Source organism: Platalea leucorodia (genome assembly GCF_965183815.1).
Source record: "Platalea leucorodia genome assembly, chromosome: 7".
Classification (NCBI taxonomy): domain Eukaryota; kingdom Metazoa; phylum Chordata; class Aves; order Pelecaniformes; family Threskiornithidae; genus Platalea; species Platalea leucorodia.
This window is the reverse complement of record NC_138829.1, coordinates 73,333,341-73,354,825: the sequence shown is the minus strand read 5'-3', so window position 1 is coordinate 73,354,825 and position 21,485 is coordinate 73,333,341. Positions and strand designations below refer to the sequence as shown.

General features: G+C 65.3%; 2 protein-coding genes across 2 annotated transcripts in view; both read left to right on the top strand.

Moving 5' to 3' along the window:
• B4GALNT4 (beta-1,4-N-acetyl-galactosaminyltransferase 4) overlaps positions 1 to 6,700 on the top strand; it is a gene marked incomplete at both ends in the record, with an annotated part of 28,614 nt that extends 21,914 nt beyond the window's left edge. Inside the window, 11 exons of the mRNA XM_082318170.1 lie at positions 930 to 1,073; positions 1,321 to 1,430; positions 1,768 to 1,868; positions 2,257 to 2,339; positions 3,053 to 4,319; positions 4,495 to 4,802; positions 5,053 to 5,206; positions 5,587 to 5,659; positions 5,754 to 5,907; positions 6,265 to 6,391; positions 6,586 to 6,700. Of these exons, the coding sequence (XP_082174296.1) occupies positions 930 to 1,073; positions 1,321 to 1,430; positions 1,768 to 1,868; positions 2,257 to 2,339; positions 3,053 to 4,319; positions 4,495 to 4,802; positions 5,053 to 5,206; positions 5,587 to 5,659; positions 5,754 to 5,907; positions 6,265 to 6,391; positions 6,586 to 6,700 (2,636 nt within the window). The remainder of the gene's footprint in view (positions 1 to 929; positions 1,074 to 1,320; positions 1,431 to 1,767; positions 1,869 to 2,256; positions 2,340 to 3,052; positions 4,320 to 4,494; positions 4,803 to 5,052; positions 5,207 to 5,586; positions 5,660 to 5,753; positions 5,908 to 6,264; positions 6,392 to 6,585) is intronic.
• Positions 6,701 to 9,998: 3,298 nt separating this feature from the next.
• Positions 9,999 to 19,768, top strand: PKP3 (plakophilin 3; the record flags this gene model as incomplete). Its single annotated transcript, XM_082318961.1, has 14 exons — positions 9,999 to 10,037; positions 12,807 to 12,993; positions 13,993 to 14,069; positions 14,277 to 15,004; positions 15,419 to 15,542; positions 15,693 to 15,897; positions 16,140 to 16,314; positions 16,589 to 16,706; positions 17,004 to 17,171; positions 17,541 to 17,726; positions 18,019 to 18,172; positions 18,625 to 18,817; positions 19,256 to 19,343; positions 19,733 to 19,768. The coding sequence occupies 14 exons, from the start codon at positions 9,999 to 10,001 to the stop codon at positions 19,766 to 19,768; spliced, it is 2,478 nt and encodes an 825-aa protein (XP_082175087.1).
• Positions 19,769 to 21,485: the final 1,717 nt, after the last annotated feature.

The following is a 21,485-nucleotide window of genomic DNA, read 5'->3' as shown; positions in this document are numbered from 1 at the left end:
GATGAAGTGCAGATAAATCCCCCCCAACCGCTGTCCGTCAGTGCCGGCTCTTTCTGCTTCTCTTTCCTGCTTCCCAGCTTCCTCAGACCCCGGCAGCATCCCGGGGCAAAGCCACATCACTGGTGGGGAGCCCATCCCCGTGGCATGGGGGACGCCAGCAGCACGCAGAGCATCCTCCTTCCTTCCCTTTCCCTGGGCTTTTCCAGGGGTTGCAGCCCGACCTCAGCCAGCTGCACGGAGGCCTTTGGGGAGCCCTTCCCTGCTGCAAGCAGAAGAATTTGGGGCTTGGGAAAGGGGGTCGTGTTTGCTGCAGGACCTGCCTGCTTCCCCACAGCTCTGCAGCAGGCAGGGCTGCCTGGAAAGGGAGCACCCTTGGGTGCTCGGGGCAGGCGGCTCAGAGCATGGCCAAGGTGACCGGAGCAAGGTGACCTCCCTCGGGGAGGTCTGGGGGCTGGTTGATAGCCAAGGACAACATGCCACCTTCGTCCCTGAATAGGAGGCAAAACAAGCTCGTGTTGCATTTACCTGCACCTCTGCGGGGAAGAACATTCACGGTTTAACTCCTGTGTCCTTGGGAGTTAAAGCCGCGAGCGTTCCCACCCCTTGTCTTTGAGCGTGGTGAGCGGTGCGGTAATCGGAGCCGGGCTGCTTGCCTGAGATCAGTTTTACCCTTCTCCTCTCTGTGCTCATTAGTTGATGGCAATAATCATTAGGCTGATTAGTCATGGGGTCTGTGAGCTTGTGAGAGGGCTGGAGGAGCTGGGTTTGCCCTCGTGCCCTTGTTCCCCTGGGAGCCAGAGGAATCCACAGTCCTCCGAGCCCTCTTGGTGGGAGTGATGGAGAGGTTGGGAAGTGCCACCTTGGAGGATGCTCCTGGGACAATGCTCTGTATGCCCGTGGGGTTCAGCTCCTGTCCTGGCCTTCTTCAGATGAATCGTCCCTGAAGATGAACCACGTGGAGCACATCCCGCAGACCTTGGCCAGCCACAGCGGGAGCTACCTCTGGGAGGCACAGCAAGATGAGCACGGGGCTGACATGCTGAAGTCTGACCCCAGGGACACCTTCTTCCTCAGTAAGTGGCTGGGACCAGACCCTCGCACATCTCCATGGGGCTTTGGTGGAGAAAAAAGGCAGGACCTGGCTGCCCCGGGCACCCAGAGCATCCCTCCTACCTTCTGCCCATCTCTGGGGTGGAGGGTGTCTCTGCTGGGGCCTATAGGGGGGCAAGCTGGGATGGTTTGGGCTACAGACTATAAGGTGGCTGGGCTAGGGGGTGGTAGGGCACGGCTTGGGGCTGAGCCGTGGCTGCTTCTCCTCAGCCCCTGCGATCGAGGCCTCCCGAGTGGAGAACGTGCTGGTGCCCTGTGCCTACAGCCCCACCTACGTGGTGAAGGACTTCCCCATCGCCCGCTACCAGGGCCTGCAATTTGTAAGTGTCTCCCCGCAACGGGGACGGGGTCACGCTCCCGTGGAAGACATGGCGAAGCAAAGCACTTTGCCCCCACCCCAGGACAGGGACGTTTCCACCTGGTTAAAATCCAGGAGAAAATGTCCCTTGCTGGAGGCCCAGGCTGAGCTTCCCCATCTTGACCCAAAAGGCTTTGGATTAAAAGCCTTGCAGGGTGTTTGAGATGCTGGGGGTCACCTGGGTGTTGAGGGGCTGTGCCGGTGGCCTCAGGTCCACAGCTCCTAGCCCTGCTGGCCCCCGCTTCCTCGGAGCGAGCCCGCTCTGCGCCGGGGTGACGGTGGTGTGGTCATCTCCCCAGGTCTACCTCTCGTTCGTGTACCCCAACGACTTCACACGCCTCACTCACATGGAGACGGAGAACAAGTGCTTCTACAGGGAGTCCCCCCTCTACCTGGAGAAGTAAGTGTTGGGGTGCCAGCATTTGGGGGTGGTACGTGGAGGGGGAGGAACGGGCTGATGCCAACAGGGCGCTCAAAGAGCTGTAGAAATGGCGCCGAGATGATGCATCCTCAGCTGTGTGTCCCTGAGCTCCGTCCCCATGGAAGGGCCACCTCCAGGCTGGCTGTTTTCCCATCTCTCGGGCATGTAACAGCTTGAGACCTGGCAGTGCTCCTAGATTTTGGGAATCCCAGCTCCCTTTGGAGCTGGGCTGTGCCTCGGTGCCTGTGCTGCAGCCGGGGATGTTCCTCCCTACGCACAGGCGGGCTCCCGTGTGTGCGAGCACGTCCCTTTGCACGTACGCCCCTCCCTTATCTCCGGGACCTCATCTTTCCTCTCTGTCTCCCAGGTTTGGTTTTTATAAGTACATGAAGATGGATGAAGAGGAGGAGGATCCACGCCAGCGAGCGTTTCTCTTCCTCAACCCAGACAGTGAGTCACCGCTCCCCGCTGGCAGCTTTTTGGGCATCTCTCGGCAGCTTGGCACGGGGCTGAGCGCCCGGCGTCCTCACCCACCAGCCCATCCGCTTGGAGCTGCGGCTCATCAGGATGCCTCCAGCGATGCCGGGGGGCTCGAGGAGGGCAGGGCTGTGCGGAGCAGCTCACCTCCGAGCAGTCCTGCGTGCCCCGTGGTCACGCATCCCGCTCGGCTCAGCCACAAAGCACTGTGGGATATGGGAAGCGGGTGCTAGGGTTGGGATTCGTCCTCCCTGCTTCTTGAAGCCGTGTACCCACATCTCCTGGGTTGGCTGGGTCAGTGGGCAGCCGGATACGACTGGACCTGGGGTGGAGTCAGGATGCTCACGGGGACCCGCGGGAGCCAGGTTGGTCAGAGCCTGCCTTGCTGTCAGTTTGCAGCCTGGCAGAGCCCTGGCAGGCTAGGTTTGCTCCCGGATGAAATAAGAGTGGTGCCAAGATGCAGCCAAGGTTTGGAGGGGTTAATGGGCAGAGCCGGGAGCTGCCAGCCCTGGTGAGCATCCGTCAGTGCCTGCCAGCCCTGTCTCCCTTGCCCAGCGGCCGTTTGCAGGTTAATCTCTTGCTGGAGACAAGCTTTGCCTCCTTGTCTTGGGCCAGCATGCTGCAGGGGAAGTGTGCGCCGAGCGGCCGGGACCCTTGGGGTATTTATCTCTGCCTTTACTCCCTAGATTTCCTCGAGGATGAGGAGGAGGAGGAAGGAGTGGACAGCCCTGAGCCCACAGACCCACCTCTCGAAGCCAAGGAGAAGAGCTTTGGGCCAGTACCCAGAGCCAAGGGGAAAGAGACCCCACCGGTCACCGGGGATTATGGAGACGACCTGGACTATTACAGCTTTCGCCGCAAGCAGGGCCAGGCCCGGGACGAGGCGAGCACGCCTGGGCAGCCAGGAAGATGGAGCGCATCCCACCAGGCCAGCACCAGCCCGGCGGCCATCCACGAGGACCTCCATGGCGAGGAGGACATGGGCCCCGCGCCGGAGCAGGTCCATGGGCGGATGCTCAGTTGGTTACCCCAGGATCCCAGCGAGGGCGAGGAGGATGAACTGGGGCTGCTGGCATCTTCGAAGCGTGCCGGGGCTCTGAGCCTCCAACCCCACCTCTCTGTTCCCATCTTTGGTGGCAAAGCCAAAACGCCAGGTCCCAGCAAGCCTGCAGCACCCAGGGAGGACAAAAAGCCCCAGAAAGCCCAGGAGAAGGTCTACGTGACCAGGCTGCAGCCGAGGAAGCGCAAAGCCCCGGCCCAGGAGCCGGTCTTCCCTGGCATCTTCCTTTACCCAAAACCTGTGAAGAAAGTCCATCTTCGCTCCAGGACCCCTCAGAAGCATCCCATCACCTCCAGCAAGCTCCGTGCCGTCCCTGGCCGCCGGACCCCCTGGCTCCTGAGCAACATCTCCAAGGAGAGGGACCCTGCCAGGCGGAAGAGCGTGCGGGCGGGTGGCAGGAGGTGGGAACATCCATCCAAGCTGGGGACTGAGTGGCAGGCGCTGCCCAGCCTCCTCGCCCTGGGGACCGAAGGGCTCTTCAGTAGGGAGACTCATGAGGACACGACCCCTGCCCCGGGCAGGACAGCGGCCACCACCGATTACAACTCCTCTGAGGCCACCCGCTCGGAGGGGACGCGGGTGACATCCTTTCTGAAGATGTCAGAAACGACAGCATCCCAGCAGGAGGAGGGAAAGGGCCAGGAGGAAGAGGAGGAGGAGGAAGAAGAGGTGTCGGACTACAGCTACGAGGCCGGGGAGCTGCAGCAGAGCTGGCTGGAGGACTCCATCAACTGGCAGAGGACATTCAGCGTCAGCTCAGTGGACTTCGAACTCCTGCGCTCCGACTGGAACGACCTGCGCTGCAATGTGTCGGGCAACCTGCAGCTGAGCGAGAGTGAGGTCATCGACGTGGTGGCACAGTACATGGAGAAGCTCAACGAGAAGAATGGAGGGTAGGGAGTGAGCGGGACATGGGCGGGAGGTTGGGAGGACGTGCCTTCACCCCGCTTGGCTTCTTGGGGTTGGGTGAGCTGGATGGTGGGTTCAGACCAACCCCTCGAGCAAGGGAGCTGTGGGGAGCAGCGCTCACGGTGATGGTGCTTTCAAGTGCTTCTCCTTTCCCCGTAGCATCTACACCCTCCTGAGGATCGTCAACGTGGAGAAGCGTCGGGACACGGCCCGGGGGAACCGCTACCTGCTGGAGCTGGAGCTGGCGGAGCGGGGCCAGCGGACAGTGCGGCTCTCCGAGTACGTCTACGTCCTCTTGCACCAGGGCAAGCAGGACGACAGCGCCGAGGCCAACCCCGAAGGGCCAGCCCTGGGGGCCACCGAGCCCCAGCCAAGCACCTGGAGCATCCTCTACGGAAGACCTGTCCTGTGCCGGCCCCTGCGGCTCAGCTGGAAGCAGGACGTCATGGTGCACTTCGTGGTACCTGGTAGGTGACGGCGTCTCTGCAGGGTCTCTGCTGCTCCCTCTGCCCTCAGCATCCTCCGGCGGGAGGAAGGCAACCCCTTTGCTCCCCGGTTGTGTCCTCCAGGCTGGCCCAAGGGGGATGAGGTTCCCTCTTCTCATGAGATGCTGAGGTTATCACTTCTCATCAGAAGGGGTGTTGGTTTGGTTGGGAAGGGGGTGCTCTTGGGACCCCCGTGGTGAGCCTGAGGGACGTTTGTGGCTGTGTCTGGCAGTGAAGAACCAAGCCCGCTGGGTCCAGCAGTTCATCTCGGACATGGCCCACCTGTATGGGGCTACGAAGGACACCAACTTCAACGTCATCCTGGTGGACTTCGACAGCGATGACATGGATGTCGAGAAAGCCCTACGGGATGCCCAGCTGCCCCGGTAAGGCACCCCACGCAAGCTCTGGGTCCCACCCTGCTCCCCCCGAGGCTGCTGAGGGGGGTCTGCGGGGCTCCTCGTGGTGGGACAGGCCATGCTGGTGGTGCTCGCACAACCTGCCGCTCCTTCCCCAGCCTGGCACAGGTCGCCGCCTCACTGCCCCTCTCTTCCTCCTCCTTTTTGGGGGTTTTAAACCCGTTTCCCACATGGAGGAGACGGGGATGCAGAAACCTCCTGTGCCTCCGTGGGGGGACCCTCAGCATGAGTTGTAGGCATCTGACCCCCTTCCTGAGAAGGTCCCCTCTCCTCACTGATGGTCCCTGTCCCCCTCTTGGCTGTGTCCCTTTCGGTCACCAGCACTAACCCCTGTCCTCTCTCCTCAGCTACCAGTACCTGCGGCGCACGGGGAACTTCGAGCGCTCGGCCGGGCTGCAGGCTGGTGTGGACATGGTCGAGGTGAGGCGGGGGAGAGGAACCAGCTCTTGCCTTGGCTTCGCTCCCGGAGCTGTTCTGCCCTCATCCTCCCGCTTGTGTCTGTCCCCTCCCATAGGACGGGCACAGCATCGTGTTCCTCTGCGACCTGCACATCCATTTCCCCCCCAATATCCTGGACAGCATCCGGAAGCACTGCGTGGAGGGGAAGCTGGCCTACGCGCCCATCGTCATGAGGCTGAGCTGCGGCAGCTCCCCGCGGGAGCCCAACGGTGAGCACGGTCCCCTCTGCCCTGGAAAACGTCCCCTGCCTGCCCAAGGAGAGCTGTGGCTCTGGGTTTGGGTGACAGCCGGGCTCGGATGTGCGGGGAGGATGGGTTTGTTTTGCTCTGGCAAGATGGGATTCAAGCCCAAGGGTGCCCGAGGCGCACTGGGTGCAGTGCCCCCCAAAACCAGGCTGTCACCCGGTGCATCCTCATGGGAGGTGGTGGGGACAGACCCGTGGTGGGAAGAGGGGCTGGGATGGGCTGTTCCCGTGGTTCCCAGGTGGGGGGGGAGAGTGCAGGGGTGATGGCCTGGGGATTTGGGGTCCCCCCACACCCCTTGCCTCATTGCTCTCCCTCCTCCAGGCTACTGGGAGGTGAACGGCTTTGGCCTCTTCGGCATCTACAAGTCGGACTTCGACCGCGTGGGAGGGATGAACACGGAGGAGTTCAGAGACCGCTGGGGTGGGGAGGACTGGGAGCTCCTGGACAGGTGAGGCTGGGGGTCCCGGCAGCCCTGTACCCCCCGGGGCAGGGCTGGCCACGCGGATTTGGGCCCGTCCCCTGGGAAACCCTCCCTCCCCTCCATCGAGCTGGCTGAAGGCTGGGGTGGGGTGGTGGGAAGGGGCAAAGCCTCCCTTTAGGAGGGCCGCAGCCCTGAGCGGCTGTCCCTCTGTCCGGCTGCAGGGTCCTTCAGAGCGGGCTGGAGGTGGAGCGCTTGCGTCTCAGGAACTTTTACCATTACTACCACTCCAAGCGTGGCATGTGGAACGCCCGCAGCAAGAAGCCACCCAAGGACTAGCGCCCTGAGCCCGGCCCGTAGCCACCGACCCCCCCGTGCCCACCGGAGGCAGGCCGCTGCTGGCACCCGGTTGTCCCCGATCTCCGCCGACGCGCCTCGGTGCCGGCACGGAGGGCACCCGTAAACGAACCGCGGTTATTTTGGGGAGGGGGGGAGCGGGGAGGGCGAAAGCGGGTGGTGATTTTTTTCTTAAGGGTCTAATTTCTTAGTCAGAAATGAATTTATTAACTCATTAGCGCCGGGACAATGGGCGTCCTGCTGTCGGGAGGGGTAAAGCCTCCAGGCTGATCCCCGGAGCCGGTGAGTCCCTGGGGCTGTGCTGCCCGGTGATGCCGGAAGTGGAAAAGCGGGACCCAGGCTTGCAGCTGGCGCTCGCTCCGCAGCCCCTGTGCTGGGTCGCCCCCCAAAACGCCCAGCACCCTGTCCCTGTGCCAGGCTGCAGAGCTGAGCTTTTTGGGGGGGCTGCTGGTATCCGCAGGAGGCTGCAGGTGCTACGAGCCCGCTGGGGCTGCCCAAAGCCTCCCGCTCCCCTCCCCAGGACCCGTGGAGGGGGAGAAGGGGTTCGGCTCTGCCCTGCTGCACGGGGCCACGCGCTGCGGCCGTACGGGGTGGGGGGCAGAGCCCCTTGGCCACGGGCTGGCATTGCCTGCGCCCGGGGGCTGGGCTGGGGGGGGCAGGGCAGAGCCCAGAGCAGGTACGGGAGCAGGGGGAGAGCAAATGATGTTTCCAAGCTAATTTCTGTGAAATTATGAGGTAGGAAGCTGTTTTCAGGAGGTTTCGTCTGTTTTGGGTTTTTTTTTTATTCTTAAAAAATAAAATCAATGTCTTGGCTGGGATTTCCTTCCCCTCCCATCACCCTCGTGCCTTGGCAGGGATGCGGTCCCCAGGCGGGTGTAGGGCACAAAAAGCCAGGCTGGCCTCTGTCCCTCTCCCCCCCAAGTGCCCTTGCAGTGGCAGGCTGGGAGGATGCTTTTGCCCACCCGAAATCACCGCTGCAGTTTGTAGCACCCAGGAGGGCTCAGGGAGCCCTGACCCGATGGCCTGCTCTGCCGGAGGGAGCAGCCTTGCCCCGGGCTTGCCGGGAGCTCGCCGGGGAGCGTGCCGGTGGAAGCATTGGGGTGAGCCTGGCTGGCATGGGAGGAAAGGTCAGAAACCCCTAGGCAGGGCTCCCCGCGCTCCCGGTGGGACTGAGCAGGAGGACGAGGCTGGGTATGGGGCACGGATCCGCTCTTTGGTGGGAGTGGGCAGCAGCGGCATTGCAAGGGGCCCCTTTGCTGTTTCATGCAGCGAGGAGGAGGCGGCAGCCGTGGTTTTGATGCCCGGATGCACGCCTGGGCTTGCAGGGAGGTTGCTGAGCCTCCGCCCCACACCTGGGCTCCACCCGGGCAGCTGCCTGCACCCCACACGCCGCGTTGGGGGGCTCGTCCCCGTGTCCCCCCAGGGCTGGTGAGCTGCGGGGAGAGCCACGAGCCGCCCCACTCGCTCCCGCGCACCATTGCGCGCTTGTTCTCAGGACGGCCGTGTTTGCACCAGCTCTTTGCTCGCCTTCTGCCCTTGCACGTGGACGTGCCTGGCTACACGCAGCGCCTCGTGGGCTCCAGCAAACCCGCTTTGCCGCGGGCCCGGCTGCTGTGAGCATCTCCTGCTCCTCAGCCGGGTCACCCTGTCCCTGCAAATCCCCTGGGCTGCGACCACCGTGTCCTTGCTGCCCTCCACCATGAGCTTTCAACAACCTTGAGCACCCCTGGGAGAGCTGAAATAGCCCCGGAGTTTCCCCCCTGAGTGTTTTATTCTCTGTCTGCGTCCCCCGGGCTCTGTTTGAGCATCTGCTGAGTTATGGGGTGAGGATGGAGGTGGTGGGCTCGGCAACCTGCTTAGCATCAGAAAACGGCCACAAGCTGGGGCTCTGGGGCCCTTTTACCCCAAATTTGGTATTTCTGGCCCCAGGATTTGCCGGGAGGAGACAGCGGGTTTTTCTCTCCATGCTGCCTGTTTTTTCCAGCACTTTGGAAGCGCTTTGTTGTGGGCCAGGGCTCTGCCTGCTGTGCCAGGAGTTGGCCTGTGGGCTGAGAAGTCCCGGGCAGGGCGGGTGGCCCCGCGGTCCCCTGGGGCCAGCAGCGGGATCCCGAAAGCCGCCTTTCCTGAGGCATAACTTTTCCAGCCACTTCCCAGCCAGGCGAGCTCGCAAAGCCACCAGCATCGGAGCGGGCACCGGGCTCGGCCAAATCCAGAGCTGCCGCTGATGCTGGAAGGGACTGGTGCCACCCGTGCCATCCCCACTGGGGACACTGGTCCAGCCTGCTGGGAGCAATTTGGAGCTGGCAGTGGTGTCTGCTGGGTGCAGCGCCAGCAGCAAAACACCGGAGGGTTTTGTTTCTCCAGCAAGTGGCTGAGCCGCGGTCACAGGGACGACGTGGGGACCATGGGGAGCCTCTCCCCACCCAGCCAGGCGTTGGAGCCCCGAGGGACAGCGGGGTGCAGGCAGGTCCCTGCTTTTGGAGGAGCTGAAACCACCGGGCTGAGAATGGGCCACGCGTGACAGCAGTGGCCGGGTGGAGGGTCCTGGGCAGTCTCCTGCCCTACGCTGGGCTTTGCCGGGGGGTCACCTCTCAGCAGCCCCCAGTGAGCGCTGGGTGCGGCGTGGAGCCCGGGCTGCGGTGCCGGTGGAAGCGATGGCCCCCAAAACTGGTTTGGCCCGTTTCAAACGCTCCCTCTCGGCTTATCTGGCTTCAAAGGGCTCCTGCTCCATCCCACACATGCAAACATATGCTCCCTGTGAACCCCCGGGCCCGGGGGAGCCCCCTGCACCCTAAAAACCGTGCCTCCCCTCGATCTTCTTCTTTTGGCAGCCCCAAAACCTTCCTTGTCGCACCCGTGGGTGCCCCGTGCTTGGGGGTTCAAGGGGATGCGGTGGAAAGGACATGTTGGACCATGGCCATGGTGGTGGCGACCGATGGTGATTTCTTGGAGCATCACAAAGGCAGCTGAGACGCGGCTCCGCTGCCCGGGATGGGGCAGCCGCGACCCCCGGGCGCCCCACCGGCATCTCGGCCGTGCCGAGGCTTTTTGTGGAGCTGCCACAAGCCCCAAAAGCGTAAACTTGGCTGCGAGGCGAGCGGGTTTCGAGCGCACATGCAAAACAACGGCGAAGAGACTGGTTGGGTAAGCTCCCGGGGCGGGCCCGCGCCGTGGCCCCACGCCCCCCGCACCGGCCCCGCCGCAGACGGCATCGCCCACCCCGTGCTGGGGCACCCGGCACCCGTGTAGCACCCAGGGGTGCACCCGCCTGCCCGGGAGGATGCTGCAGGGCAACGGCCCTCCGGGGCCACCCAACAAGGTACGTGCCGGCCGGTCCCACACCCCTCGGCGCGGCTGTCCCCAGCGCGGGTCCCCGGGGAAAGCCGGTGGCACCTGCCCTGCCGCCAGTCCCCAGGAGAGCGTGGATGCCGGATCCGGCAGCTGCCTGCTCCTGGCCAGCTTTGGCCAAGAGGCTTTTTTTTCTTCTCGTGCCTCAGTTTCCCCAGCGTGGCTCTTGGCACACGTGCGCTGTGGCCAGGCTGCGTGGTGCTGCATTGGCCACTCCCTGCTTGAAAGGCTGATGGCAGCGGCAGCCACAGGCTTCCCTGGGGACCCGGCTTTGGGGACAGGCACTCGGTGGTGCTCGGGGAGGGGAGAGGACAGCGCGCACCCAGGAGCTGGGGTCTCCCTGGGGACGTGGCTCTGTCACCCCATGGAGGAAGGGATATGGGTGCCTCCAGGCTGGGGGGTCACAGACCACTTTAGGGACCCCCAGAGCGAGTTTATTTAACCCTGTGTCACCCTGACCGTGGCTGGATCCCCTCGGGAATCCCCCAGTTGCGCTCCAAATGTGGGGAGGTTTTGTGCCGATTTGCTGCTTTTTGAGCATCCCAGTGCATCCCTGCTCCCACCCACCGCTTTCCCCTGTTAACGAGCCACTTTACAGGGCGAGCGCTGCCGCTTTCGGCTTCAAACCTGCCTCAACCCCCCCAAGCCCCCCATGTCCCCCCATTTTCTATCTTTAAGCTGCAGGGCAGTGTCACACTGCGGGGACGGGGGCTTGGGAGGCAGGCAGAGCCTGAGGGAACGGGGCTGCCAGCGGGCTCGGGGCCATCCCTGGGAGCCCCTTCGTCCCCCGGGGCCGTCCCAAGCCCCTCGGTGCCTGGCACGGGGACGGCGGGCAAGCGTCGGCTTGCCGAGGGAGCGAACCGCCCTCCCCGCCTGCTCCCGGGGGGGAACCTGTGATTCACCGGGGCTCGGAGGACTGGGAGCGCCCCGCGGAGCCCTGCCAAACCCGGAGCACCCGCCGACGCTCCCCGTGTGGGTGGTGCTGAGGTGGGAGCAGGGGGGGCCCTTGTGGGTCTCCCTGGGTGCCGTACCCCGAAAGGGTCAGGTGTGACCCCTAAGCAAAGGGGGGGCTCCCAGTAAACCCATGAAGTCCCTGGACCCCCCCCCAGGGCCGGGGAGGTGAGTCCCCCCCTGCATCGGTCCCCGGGCACGATGCAATGGTGGCACCGGGGTTTGCAGCCCAGTGGGGTTTGGGGGGGCTACCAAAGCAGGGACCAGCACCCCAAAGCACTCGCCCGCAGCTCTTGCCACCCCGCCCCGGCATCGGCGGCTGCTCCTGCTGATGGCAGCACATTCCTCAGGGACGGCCGCCCTTTTCACCCTCCTAACGAAGCACAAAAGCCGTCCTGGCGTTGTCATCACCGTCCCGGTGCTGTCATCACTGGGTGTCGTAAGCCCCAGCCAGCTCACCGGCCGGCAAAGCCCCGAAAGCTTCTGCCAGGCGGGTTCGGAGCGGCGACGCTGAGCGCGGAGCCGTGGCTCGCTGCGGAGCTGAGGCCGCGTCGCCACGCTCGCCTTCAAACGGCCAAAGCCAGCACCGGCTTCTCTGGCTGATGCGCTGTGCCGGAGCCGACGGGCAAAACGCCCCGTGCCCACGAGCAGGGGCAGAGCCCGAGCACCCGGGCATGGCTGTGAACGGGCACGACTCGGTTCAGGAGTGAGCGGCTGGGTTAGCGAGCCAGAGGCTGAGGGAGAGCAGCGTGAAACACCACCGCGGGGGTTTCGGGAGCCCTTCCCGAGCGCAGCGGGCTGGGGGGTACGTGGCGTCCCCCACCCCGGCCATGCCGAGGTCGGCCGGGGCGGCTCGGCGAGTGGGGCGAGCCTAATTACTACCTGTGCGGTGGCAGCGGCTGAGTCACCCCGCGTTCGTTGCCGCCGGGCCTGCCGGCGCTGAGCTGCCCCTTTTTTTTTTTTTCATTGTTATTGTTGTTTTTTAATTCCCCGGCTGATTTGAAAAGCAAAGCAGGGAGGGCCCGGCCAGTAATTACTGCCAATTAGCCCCCGCTCCGGCCCTTTGGCAAGCCGGCCCCTCTCCCTGGAGGGGTTGTGGTGGTGGGCAGCCCGCGGAGGCTGGGGCCAGCGGAGGGGCTGCCCAGGGGTCCGGGGCTCCCCTGGGAGGCCATGGCGGGTCTGGGGCTCGCCAGAGGGACGATGCGGGGGTCTGGGGCTTGGTGACGGGGCCATGTGGGGGTGCAGGGCTGGCTGGGGATCTTGCCCAGGGGTCCAGGGCTCTCCGGGGAGGTTGCCTGGGGGTCTTGGGCTCGTTGGAGTGACAATGCAGGGGTCTGGGGCTCACTGGCGGGACCATGCGGGGGTCCGGGGCTCTCCAGTGTGGCCATGGGTAGGTCTGGGGCTCGCTGGCAGGGCTGCCCAGGAGTCTGGGGGTCAGTGAGGAGGCTGCTGGGGGGGATCTGGCTCTCCGCGCTGGGGCTGTGGGTACGACCACCCTGGACCCCCCCGTAGTGTCCGCCTCCCTTGTGCCCTCGTCCCCGCGAGGTCACCCCTGGGTGCCTCCAACGCCAGCGGTGACGTTGGCGGCGGGGGCCCGGTGCAGCACCCTCCTTCCCGCCGGCGGCAGTGGCCGAGGCGTGGCGGCGGCGGGGCGGGACGGGTGCCTCCCAACGGCTCAGGGAAGCCGCCGCCGCCGCCACGCTCACCTGCGCAGGGCGGCCTCGCTCACCTTGGCCTCTGCACCGCCACCATGCAGGAGACTAACACCTTCTTGCTGTCGGCCCTGCAGCCCGAGGCCGGCGTCTGCTCGCTGGCCTTGCCCTCGGACCGGCAGCTGGACGGCAGGAGCCGGGAGGCGGCCGAGGCCCAGCGGCTGCGCAGCGCCCGCGTCCAGGAGCAGGTCCGCATCCGCATGATGCTGAGGGGGCAAGCGGCCGCCCGCCCCGAGGTCCCCGACCACGCCGACGGCAGCAGAGGTGGGAGAACCCCCGGGTGCACGTGTCGGAACAGGCGGCGGGAGCCCCTCGGCCGGCGGTGGGCTTCGGCTCGCGCCCTGGCTTGGGGCTGGGGGGTTGCCCCCCACACCCCGGCCGAGCCCCCCGCCGCACCCCCAGCACCGGGAATGGGGGCGGCGCAGCCCCGGCGTGGGCTTGTTTCACCCCACTCGGGGGTCGTGCCTCAGTTTCCCGACCTGTCCCTGGGGGGGATTTGCACTGGAGGGGTCCCGCACCCCGCTTGGGGCTGGGGGGAAGGTTTTTCTTGCCCGGGCAGATCCCTCCCCGTCCCCCCCAGCCTCTGAGCGGCGCCGCTGGCTGGGCTCCAAGTTCCTCCATTTAATGTCTGCACTCGCGGCCTCCGCCCTGCTCCTTCACCTGGCACCGGCGCGGGGTTTCACCGAGCCCCCCGATCCGAGGTGCTGGGGGACCTTGGCGGTGGGGAGAGACCCCCCCTCAGCACCCCGAGGGCAGCCCCGAGCGCGGGTGTGAGTCACGCTCCCATCACCGCCGGGGCTGGCGGCGTCCTCCGGTCCCCACCGGTGCCCCAGGGCGGTGGCGAGGTGGGAGGGCGGCGCGGGGTGCAGTGGGGCGGCCGGGTCCCTGCTGGGCTCCCGTTCCCTGGGTGCCGGAGCCGGGGCCGGCTTTGGGGGGGGATGCCCGAGCTGCCGATCTGGCTACAGCAGAGGGGACCGGGCTGAGCTGCCGCATCCCCACCGAGGTGGCAATCACTCCCCTCGCCATCAGGGCACGATGAAAGGTGGGGAGGTCACCGCTCAGCGCAGCCTCTCCTGCTCCCCGCTGCCGGCAGGCAAGCGAAGGCAGTGTCCTTTGGCTCCCTCGTCCCCCTCAGCACCGCTGGCACTGCTGTGGCTTCTGAAGCGGGTCCCCCCAGGATGAGCTGGGGACAATCTTTGGTCCCCGAGACCACCCCTTTGGCCGCCCGGCGCTCACGTTGATCCCTCCGTCTCTGTCCCGTAGGTGGTCAGTACGGCACGACCCTGCACTCCTCCTTCAGCTCCCGCTCCCAGAGCAATGGCTTGGACACCAAACCCTCGGTACGTACTGGGGGGGGGGGGGTTGTCCCCCACCCCGCACTGGCACCCATCACTGTGGCAGCTGGGGATGCCGGCGGAGACCCAGATGCCGGCTGTAGCTTTAGTTGTGCCAAGGGAGGCTCCTAGCTCCGTCCTTTCCTCTCCCCGTGGTGGGGATGGAGGGACAGGCTTGCAGGCACCCCCTGACCCCGCACTTTCCCCCTGCAGCTGTATCAGCCGCTGGCCAAGAAGGATTTTGGCACGCTGAAGGGCAGCAGCTGGTCCTCGCGCTCGGCGGTGGACCTCACTCCGCACAAGCGGATGGCGACCATCAGCAACGGGGGCCTGGCGAAGGGCCAGGGCTACAGCGCTGGCTATGCCATGTCGCAGGCCACCAACACCTCGCCGCGGCCCAGCTCCTTCCACGAGCGCAACTACCGGTCCCGGCAGAACTTCGACACCCTCTCGCTGCGCTCCCTGCGGCTGGCCGACGGGCCGCTCCAGCCCACCGCCATCGCGGATGACCGCTATAGCGTCATCTCAGAGCAGCTGGACCCCGTGGGTCACCGTCCCCTCTACAAAAGCCAAGGCAATGGCGGCTTCACCCGCTCCTACACCTTCGAGAGGCAGATGAGCGCCGGCTCCGCCACCAAGGCCGCCTCCGACTGGCTGGACGGCAGCGAGGTGACCCAGAGCCGCACCATTCGGGCACCCGCCATGCGCACGCTCCAGCGCTTCCAGAGCAACAACCGGTCACGGCTTAGCACCGGCTCCTTCGGCAGCATCCAGGCGGCCTCGCAGGCGGGCATGGGGAGCTCGTACATGGGGATGGTGGAGCACAGCTCCCGCGCGCCCTCCGTGCGCAGCCTGGCCGAGTCCAGCCACCGCCTCCAGGACCAGCGCGCCATGGAGATGTACAATGGGCACAGCACGCTGCTCAGCCACGCGTCGGGGGGGTGAGTGCCACCAGGGCTGGTCCGGCACCAGCTTAGTCCTTGTCCCCACCTTAGTCACTTGGCCGGTTGAGGGCAAAACCCTCCCTCTTTTGCCTGCTGTTACCTTGCTGCAAGGGATGCAGGAGGGGTGAGATGGTGGGCACAATTTGGCCCCATAGTGATGGACTGTGGCATGAGGACCTCCAAGCATGTCCTGCATGTGGCCTTTGCTCCTCTCATGGACACATCCTGAGACACGAGGGTACGAAGATGCTTATTCAGCTGGGTCCGGAGTCCCGTGCCCCAGGAGTGTGGCAGGGAGGGAGATGGGTTGACAGGTCTCCTCCAAGATGCGGGACGTGGTGGGGTGCAGAGGTGGAGGACCCCTATGGGGTGCTCTGCTCGGGCTCTTCCTCACCTGCCTGTGGCTTCCAGGTTTGACGACATCGACCTGCCCTCCGCAGTGAAATACCTGATAGCCAGCGACCCTAACCTGCAGGTCCTGGGTGCTGCCTACCTCCAGCACAAATGCTACAGTGACAGCAACGCCAAGAAGCAGGTGAGCACCCAGGAGCCAAAAGGGAAGGGGCTGTCCTCAGCCCCTCTGCCATGGTGGGGCACCCCGGGGAGGGTGGAGGAGATGGAGGGAGCCCCAGCAGAACAGGAGAGCGGCTGGGCGTCTCAACCCGACCGGGCTCTCCCCTCCCAGGCCCGCAGCCTCCAGGCCATGCCCAAGCTGGTGAAGCTGTTCAACAGCCCCAACCAGGAGGTGCAGCGCCATGCCACGGGCGCCATGCGCAACCTCATCTACGACAACGCTGAGAACAAGCTGGCGCTGGTGGAGGAGAACGGGATCTACGAGCTCATGCGGACACTGCGGGAGCCGGACGATGAGCTCCGCAAGAATGTCACAGGTCGGAGATGATGGCGGGGCGGGCAGGGGTCCTTGTCCCCTGGGGGCAGCACGTGGTGCCCCCACCCCGTGAGTAAAGCTGGGATGACGTTTCACAGGGATGCGCTCTTTGCATCCTTGTTACCCAGCCTGTCCCAGGGCTGCTCCTGGCTGCGGGTGGTCAGTGTGAGCCCCCTGGGGAGGACAGTCGGGGTGGACATGCTCTCCAGCCATTCTTGGGACTGAGGATCCCCCTCCCTGCAGGGATCCTGTGGAATCTCTCCTCCAGCGACAACCTGAAAGATCGCCTGGCCCGGGACACGCTGGAGCAGCTCACAGACCTGGTCCTGGTCCCCCTCTCCGGGCTGGGGGGCTCGGGTGTCATCCAGCAGAACCCCTCGGAGGCGGAGATCTTCTACAACTCCACGGGCTTCCTCAGGTACCTGCTCTGGGCCGGCTCCGATCCTCCCACTGCGGGTGAAGTTTTGGGTAGAGAAAGAGACACCATCTGTGGCGCATACATAGGGAGCGAGGTCCCCAGGGCTCGTTTCTGGGGTCCCCTATCCCTTGCAGCACTTGTGCCTCAAGGCAAAGCCTGGTCAGCCTCCTGGGAGAGGTATTAGCTGCCCTCCCCGCAGTGCTGCCCAGTGGCCGGAGGGGTTGGCCGGGGGGAAGCCCCTTCTTGCCATGATGGACCCGTGTTCCCTGTGCAGGAATCTCAGCTCTGCCAGCCAGCAGACTCGGCAGAAGATGCGCGAGTGCCACGGGCTGGTGGACTCCATGATCCACTATGTGAACAGCTCCCTGGAAGTGGGCAAGTCAGAGGACAAGGTGAGCCCCGGGAGCTGAGTGCTGGGAGGGTTTGGGTGCCCTCAGACGGGGTGTTGCTCCCTCCCTCCTGGTGGCCACCTGGCCATCATGGTGCAAAGGCACATCTTGATGTGATGGTGGGAAAACCAATCTGGCTCTGTCTGGGCTTACTGGGCATAGTAGGGCATTGCTGGTGTCATCGGGGTGATGCTTGCCACGGAGCCCCATGGGATCGCGCCCCAGGGGATGTGCCAGCTGGAGGTGCCCTGGCAGGCAGCACAAGGACTGACACCCTCATGTCCTATCTCCCCCCATCAGAGCGTGGAGAATGCCGTCTGCGTCCTGCGCAACCTCTCCTACCGCCTGTACGACGAAATGCCCCCGTCCTCCCTCCAGCGCCTGGAAGGCCACAGGAGGAACAACAGCAGCATGGTGACGGGGGAGCTGGTGGGCTGCTTCAGCCCCCAGAGCAAGAAAGCACGCGAGGTCAGCGGCTGGGAAGTGGTGGGCACCATGACGGCTGTGTCACCTGGGGCGGGGTTGGCACCGCAAAGCAGCTGGCGGTGGAGGTGACGCTGGGGTGGAGGTAGACGCCAGCCTCGGCTGATGGGTGGGACACACGGGTGAGCTCAGCAGAGGGTGAATCAGGTGTGTGGTGTGAATTAGGGTGCCGAACCCCCGCTTCGCCATGCCACGGGGCGTGACGCAGCCGGGGTGACCTGCTGGTTCGCTGCCAGCCTGGAGCTGCCCAACGGTCGAGGCCGGGTGCGTGGGGAAAACGGGACGCACGCAGCGAGGGATGCTGCAGATGGGAACATCCCCATGAGTCTAACAGCGCTGCCCCCATCCCCACAGCACTACCTGAATGCGGACATCGTCACCTTCACGGAGGTCTCCAAGGACCCCAAGGGCATGGAGTGGCTCTGGAACCCGCAGATCGTGGGCATCTACAACCGGCTGCTGCAGCGCTGCGAGCTCAACAAGCACACGACAGAGGCGGCCTCGGGCGCCCTGCAGAACATCACTGCTGGGGACCGCAGGGTGAGGGCACGGGAGGGGAACGTCCCCCGGGGCTCGCCCCGTCTTGCCTGGCTGTGCCCACCGCCTGGCCAGTCACAGCTGTGCCCGGGGAGGGGCTGCACCTCCCTGCGGTTGGTACCAGCCTTTCCTGGGTGGGGGACGTGGCTGTCACGCCACTCACCACCTGGACATGGTCACCCTGACCTGGCCCCGTTGAGCAAGAGGAGGAGGAGGAAGAAGATGGGGTGGGAGGAGGAGGAGGCAGCCGGCAGGTCCCTGGTGGGTGTCTCCAAGTGGGTGTTTGCCTCGGCAGTGGGCGGGCGTGCTGAGCCGGCTGGCCCTGGAGCAGGAGCGCATCCTGAACCCCGTGCTGGACCGCGTCCGCACCGCCGACCATCACCAGCTGCGCTCCCTGACGGGGCTCATCCGCAACCTGTCCCGCCACGCCCGCAATAAGGACGAGATGTGTGAGTGCCGGGGAGGGACGGGCAGGGCTGGGGCTGCAGGGAGGAGCCCGACGGATGCCCTTCACCCTTTTCCGCCTTGGTCTGGCCTCCAGTTACCTCTGGCCACGTCTCAGCACCTTCCTGCCGGCTGCGTCCCTGCTCACGGCTGAGTGCGCGGTGGCCGGTCCATCCCCAGTAACTGAACACCCCCCCCACGTTCTGCTCTGCCTCCAACCCCGCCATCTCACTTGGCTTTGCCCCTGTCCCCCACCTCCTCTCCCAGGTGCCAGGGAGTCTCAGCAGAGGCTGCAGAGAGCAAAGGGCTTGAAGATGTCCCTGGTGCTGCCCCGCAGGTCCTTGGCTGGACCCTCTGTCCCCTCACTGCCCCCGAGAGGTTGCAGGGTTCGTACCCAGGCTGCCATGTGTCCTCTGGGTCTGGCCACCAGCTCTGACATGATGCCTTTGCCCACCAGCGACCAAGGTGGTCAGCCACTTGATCGAGAAGCTGCCGGGGAGCATGGGGGACAAGGCGCTGCCCGCCGACGTCATCGTGAACATCATCGCGGTCCTCAACAACCTGGTGGTGGAGAGCCCCATGGCCGCCCGTGACATCGTTTACTTTGATGGCCTCAGGAAGCTCTTCTACATCAAGAAGAGAAGGGACAGGTGGGAGCTCCCTGTCCACTCTGCCGTCCCAGCTTGGGCCTGGGGTCCAGTCCTGCTTCCTCCCCTGGTCCAGCGAGGTGGAAGAGGGTCACAACCAGTTTCCCTTCCCAAGGCTTGGTGGTGGGAGTCCCCAGACCAGCTCAGGGTGGCCTCGTGGCTCCCTTCCAGACCTTTGCCACCTCCTCAGGACACCCCACCACGGGGTTGCCCATCGCTGCAGCTACCTTCTTCCCATCTGAGTGCTTCTCACCTCTCCTGCCAGAAGCACTTGCCACCCTGCCCATTGCGGTGGGCTCCAGCCTTTAGTCTTCTGCCTCTTCCCACCATCGCTAAGTCTTCAGCCCCTCCAGGCCTTTCTGGGGTGGTATCCTTGGGCTGATGGGCACCATCCCGTGCCCAGCGGTACCCAAAGCTCATTGCATCCTGTCCCTGTCCCAGCTCGGACAACGAGAAGTCCTCCAGAGCAGCAGCCAGCCTCCTGGGCAACATGTGGCAATACACCAAGCTCCACCGGGACTTCAAGATGGTAGGTACCACCCTCCGGTGCCTCCTCCAGCCGGCGGGGTGCTGGGGTGGGCCCTGAGGGTGGATCCCAAGGGAGTCAAGGCCAGGGGCTTCACCACGGAAAGCCACGCCACCCAAATGCTCCCAGGCATACGATGGGCCCCAGCTCCACGCCTCCCCCTCCTGAAGGGGTGGGGACATCCCCAGAGCATCATCCCTGTGGTGGCACCTGCACCAGTGGGGACAGCCACGTGCCCAACATGGGGACAGCGTGGCCCTGTCAGTGCCAGAGCAGAGCGGGTTTGTGTTTGCATTCCCACCATCCAGCGAGGCGTGGGCAGGGGTGTCCTCGGGCAGGAAAGGTGACGGCGCTGGCGTCCCCGCCGTGACGGGTGTCCTGTCTCCTTGCAGAAGGGGTACCGGAAGGAGGACTTCCTCGGCCTGTGAGGACAACCCCCGGGAGCCGGACTGCCCAGCCCTGCCTCTCCCCGCTGGGATGCTCCTTGCCGCCAGCCGTGCCTTGGAGAGGCTGCTCGCCGCCGGACCCCTGCTCCGTAGCGTAGTCCCTGCCGCGTCCCTCGCGCCTCCCGCCTCCGCCAGGTCCCCCTTCCCTGGGCGGGGGGACACTTGTCCTCCCTCCTGCCGCAGCCTTAAACCCAGCAACTGCTTTTGGCTCTGCTGGGATCCCAGTTAGTTGGGGACAGCCCCTGGGGACCCTGCCTGCTCCTTGGAAGCCGGCTGCAAAGCTCAGCTTGTCTCATGGCTCGGCGGAGGGGAAGGAGCTGCAGGGCTTTGGGGAGGCTCCTGCAAAGCAATGCTGGTGGGGAGGGGGGCTTTGGGGGGCACGCCATCCCAACTCCCCGATCCGCGGTGCACCGGGAGCTGGGAGGGTGCTGGGGCCACCACGCCGTGGGTTGCACATGCTCTGCCCTGGCTGGGTGGGGATGGGGCTTTGCATAGTTCAGGGGGTTTGTGGGAGGTCTGAGGTGGCTTCCCAAATTTTTATGAGGTTGGCACTGTGGCTGTAAGGTGCTGGGAAGCAGTGTCGGCGACGCGGTGCTGAGTCCCCCCTTTGCCGGGGTGTGGGGGACTGTGACTGAGGCTGCCCATGCCCTCGCTGCAAGAAGCCGGGGGATCTCTGAGCCACACCATCGCCCTCCGTACACCCCGCGGGACTGTCCCTGTGCAGGCAGAGCTGCTGCTCCTTGCCGGCTGCTCTGCTCAGGGCTGGGCCTGGCCAGTGCTGCGTAAGCAAGATTTGTGCAGGGCTAGCCGGCTCGTGTTTGCTGGGCGGCGTCTACCCGCGGGGTGGGGAGATGCCCTTGGTGCCCGGCGCGGCTGGCGCAGGTGGGGCAGCGGGTCCAAAGCTCTCCCTGCCGTGGTGGTGGCCAGGCCAGGCCGGGTTGCACGGGTGGGCTGCGGGGTGGCTTCGGACTGCCGGTGGGTTTGGGGCTGGGTGGGGAGATCCTGTGCTTGGGGGGCATTGCGCACCCTATTTGGGAAATGAGGTAGAGTAGGTACAGGGGGTGGGAGGGCAGGGGAGACTGGGCAGCGCTGCCAGGAGGGGCCGCATCCAGGGCTGGTGTAGCTCCCGGACATGCTGGGACCCGGCGCTGTTCAGGCTGGGGCGTCACGGTGCGTTTGTCTCCCCAGCTCCCCGTGTACAAGCTCCCCGAGCCCTGTGTATCCCTGAAATAAAGGCCTTGAACGATGCCTGCTGCCCCCGTGCTCGGCCGGCACGCGGGAGGGGAGGAGAGCACCCTGTGTGGGAGAGCTCACCCTGCAGTGCCACCCCGCTCGCCGCTCCAAGTCAGCGTGGTGGGGACACCGGTGCGGGGATGCCAGCACGGGGACGGGATGCAGCACAGAGACGGGACCCAGCACAGCGCTGCCTGCCCCGCTGCCCATGGCAGGGAGAGACCCGCCGGTGGCACCCGCGTCCCCGCAGATGGACGAGACCCTCTCGGAGCAGCAGCATTTTATTGCCACGGGGGTTTCTGTGGGAGAGAGGGTGCTGCAGCTGCTCCCATCGGGCATTTCGCAGCCACTGGGACTGGGGCACGTTGCTTCTTGGAGAGCATCACCCATCCCAACGTTTGTCCATCACGCAGGAAAAATGTCCCTGCTGCCCACGGCGAGGGAGGGGGGCCCAGCACCCAAGGGT